This window comes from Mus pahari, chromosome 23, assembly GCF_900095145.1.
Source record: "Mus pahari chromosome 23, PAHARI_EIJ_v1.1, whole genome shotgun sequence".
In the NCBI taxonomy this organism is placed as follows: domain Eukaryota; kingdom Metazoa; phylum Chordata; class Mammalia; order Rodentia; family Muridae; genus Mus; species Mus pahari.
The window spans coordinates 27441739-27445535 of NC_034612.1; the positions used below are offsets into that span (position 1 = coordinate 27441739).

Consider the following 3797-nt stretch of genomic DNA (forward strand, 5'->3'; position numbering starts at 1 on the left):
GAACTCAGAAATCCACCTGCCTCTGCCTCCCGAGTGCTGGGATTAAAGGCGTGCACCACCACTGCCCAGCCTAAGATGGTTTCTGAGTGTGCTAGCTAGAGAGTGGGGGGCACGCTGGCTCCACGGAACACTCACCTGCACCAGGCCCCAGGAATACAGGACGGCACCCCAGGGGTTGCCCCCTCCAGATACCACCTTGGCTGGTGCCAAGATGACCCCTGTAAAGACAGAATCACAGCAGACACATCAGTCTGGGTCTAGAGGGGACAGAGACAGACGCAGGAGGGCGTGCCCAGGGCAGCTCGTCAGACAGGGCACCACACCGAAAAGGTCATCCTGGGCCAGCGCATGCAGGATCCGGGAGGCACCGATGAGAGAGCTCATGGAGGCTGAGAGGGCCGTGGCATAGATGCCGATCAGCACGAGCGGGGGCCACAAGCTGATGTCACGGAAGAAGCCATAGTCTTCTTGAAGCAGGGCTCTAGCAGGAGGAAGGGGAGGAGGAAGGGCTGGTCAGCGTGCTGCTGTCGTAAGGTCCTCACGAGAAGCACTGTGTCCCTAGAGCTAGGTCCTAGAAGGGGCCTCGTAATCCTAGCATTCAGAAATCGGAGGCAGGAGGATCTCAGGTTCTGGACCAACCTCAGCTATGTCCATACGGGGGTCTCATGCTGAGACCTTCCATACAGTTCCTCAGGTTGTGGCGATCCCTCCTCCAACCGTAAAATTATTTTTGTTGCTACTTCACAACTATTTTGCTACTGTTATGAATAATAATGCAAATATCTGTGTTCTCCAATGGTAACCCCCGTGAGTCATTTACACACACACCTACCCACACATACACACACACACACACACAAGGGGTCGCATCCCACACGTTGAGACCCACTATTATAGAGAGTGTGTGGCCAGCCTGAGTTATATGAGACCCTCAAAAAACAAAAGAAGCTAGGCCCTCCATCTTAGCCTGATGACTTACTTACACCTGTAATTCCAGCACTCGGGAGCCTGAGGCTGGAGGATTGCTATGAGGGTAAGACCGGGGAGTAAAAACTGGGTCAGGCCACTGATAGGACACATCTGCAGAAGGGACTGGAGAATCTCTGATCCAAGGCCGGTTCAGGCCTCAAGAACACAACAAGGGGCTGGAGAGATTGGCTGAGTGGTTAGGGGAATGTTCCGGAAGCCATGAGGACCTGAATCTGGATCACAGAAGCCACGTAACGTGCCGAGCATGGTTGTCACCCCAGAGGAGACAGGAGGACCCTGAGGCTTGTTGTCCACCGGCCCAGCCAACAAAACAAACAGTAACAAAAAAAAAAAAAAACGGCTCTCCAGCTTCAGTGACAGACCCTGCCTGAAAATAAAAAGAAGCCAGGCACTGGTGCCGCACGCCTTTAATCTCAGCACTCGGGAGGCAGAGGCAGGTGGGTCTCCATGAGTTTGAGGCCAGCCTGGTCAACATAGCTCCTGGCCAGCCAGGGCTACACAGAGAAACCCTGCCTCAAAATAAATAAGTAAGTAAGTAAGTAAATAAGTAGATAGATAGATAGATAGACAGACAGACAGACAGACAGACAGATAGATAGATGATAGATAGATAGATAGATGATAGATAGATAGACAGACAGACAGACAGACAGATAGACAGATAAAAATAAGAGATGGGCAAGGAAGATACCTGATACCTTTCTTCAGCCTTGAGGAGTAATTTACACACACACACACACACACACTTTTCTTTTGAGACAGGGTTTCTCTGTGTAGCCCTGGCTGTCCTGGAACTCACTCTGTAGACCAGGCTGGCCTCGAACTCAGAGATCCACCTGCCCCTGCCTCAGGAGTGCTAAGATTGAAGGTGTGCGCCACCAGCCCTCCGCCATGTGTCGCACCAATGGGAGAAGCTATTTCCACCTCCTGTCCCTCCACCCCCACACCCTGGGTGCCTACTGGCCAACCTGTGTTGACCCAGGGTACCATCTTATTCCAACACCCAACCTCAACAAGAGTCTGTCAGCTCCCACCACCACGTACCTGTCACAAGTGAAGCTAGAGAGGAAGAACAGCAGGATGTAGATGAAGAAGGTATAGGCAACTGCAATGATGGTGCCCAGAGGAATTGCCCGGCTGGGGTCCTTCAGCTCCCCTGGAGGGACGGGAGCAGAGAGAGGAGTCAGCCCTCCTATCACGCCGGCAGCCTTCCCACGTCCCATCCCCCACCCCCCCAGAGCAGACTCTCACCTGACATGTTGGCCCCAGCCATGATGCCCGTGCAGCCGTTGAAGAGGACAGCAAAGACACTGGCAAAAGTCATCATGGCCCCTGTGGTGTAGTCCTCGGCATAGCCAGCTGGGGGGTGGGGTTCAGGGGATCAGGATTCCTCTAAGGGATCCAGACACCTCAGCTCGGCCATGTCACGCTGACATCCCCTCCACAGCCCTGACTTGGGACGCCAGGGTGACCAGCCCACGTGAGGGGCCCTGTGTCAGCTCCCCATGTTCCTCGGTACCATCTCATAGACCTCACCTACCCTCTCCTCCAAATTCACCCACCCAGCTCAGTACCTGCAGGAGTTATGCCTTCCCCAGCCTGAAATCAAGGTAAGGTCTCCCTTCTTCCTTTGTTTTACGACAGGACCTCATCGGATCCCAGGCTGGCCTCGAACCCACCATGAAGCCAAGGATGATAATGAACTTGCGATGTTTAATGCTCTGATCTCTGCCTCCTAAATGCTGGGGGGATTCCAGGCATGTGCAACCATGAGTGTCTTCTACAGTGATGGGGGTGGAACCCAGGGCTTTGTGCACGCTAGGCAAGTGCTCTGCCAACTGAGCTACAGCCACAGCTCCTCCAGGGATTCTTGCTTTTAAGACTTATTTGAATATTTTATTATGGCGGTGGGACAGGTGTGGGGACAGGCTCTACGTGTGCAGGTGCCCAAGAAGGCCTGTGAATGATGTCATTCACTGAGGTGCTGGGCATTCCTAACTGCTGAAGCACCCCGGCCCCTCCTCCAGGGCCCCTGGCACTACCCAAGGCCCACCTCTCACACAAGGCCCCTGGCACTACCATGTTCAACTCACCACCCAAGTTGTCCTTTAGGGTGCTTCCGTTGAACCCAGTGAAGTGGCCATGCCGGGGTGGCACGGAGGAGGCATTGGTGCCTGGTCGAGGAGCTAACGGGATGTTCCTGGGTCCCACTGCCACAAAACTGACCAGCACGGAGGCCAGGGAGCCAGAAACCAGCAGGAATGTAAGAAAGGAGGCTCGGGCATAGAGCCCAGCTCCCAAAGTGCACACACCACCCACGAGGCCCAGTAGAAGGGAGCCATAGAGCAGATTCCAGCCATAACCCTGGGGTAGAACCTGGATCCCACTGGAGCCTGTGGCATCTGGAGAGAGATGGGATTGAGTTAAGAGATGTGGACCCAAGGGAGATACAGAGCTCCAGCTATGATCCTCTCCACCCACCACTTCTAGAGACCTCATTTATCCTACGTTGCTTTTCAGGGTAACCCCAGCATCTCTGCTCTCCCTGGTGAGGACCACTTGCTATGGAAATTTACAAACCATCAGGCTGGTCTGTCTGACTAGAACCAGGCATGTCCAATCTTTTGACTTTGCAACATGACATTGTCACTGACAAACCCTGATTCCCATAGAGCACTTCCCAAAGTACAAAATTAAAAAAAAAAAAAAAATCTCATAAAAAGACAGTAAGATGCCAACGCACCTGCTGCCCAGACTGACAAACTGAGTTCAACGCCCAGGACCCTCACAGGAGAAGAAAAAAAGCA

At 53.4% G+C, this 3797-nt stretch overlaps 1 protein-coding gene across 1 annotated transcript in view; it reads right to left on the minus strand.

Annotated features, from left to right (window-relative positions):
- Positions 1 to 3797, minus strand: part of Slc12a9 (solute carrier family 12 member 9) — a 17111-nt gene that overhangs the window by 8373 nt on the left and 4941 nt on the right. Inside the window, exons 5-9 of the mRNA XM_021186614.1 lie at positions 3084 to 3392; positions 2242 to 2349; positions 2035 to 2146; positions 324 to 481; positions 136 to 218 (exon numbers count right to left, since the gene is read on the minus strand). Of these exons, the coding sequence (XP_021042273.1) occupies positions 136 to 218; positions 324 to 481; positions 2035 to 2146; positions 2242 to 2349; positions 3084 to 3392 (770 nt within the window). The remainder of the gene's footprint in view (positions 1 to 135; positions 219 to 323; positions 482 to 2034; positions 2147 to 2241; positions 2350 to 3083; positions 3393 to 3797) is intronic.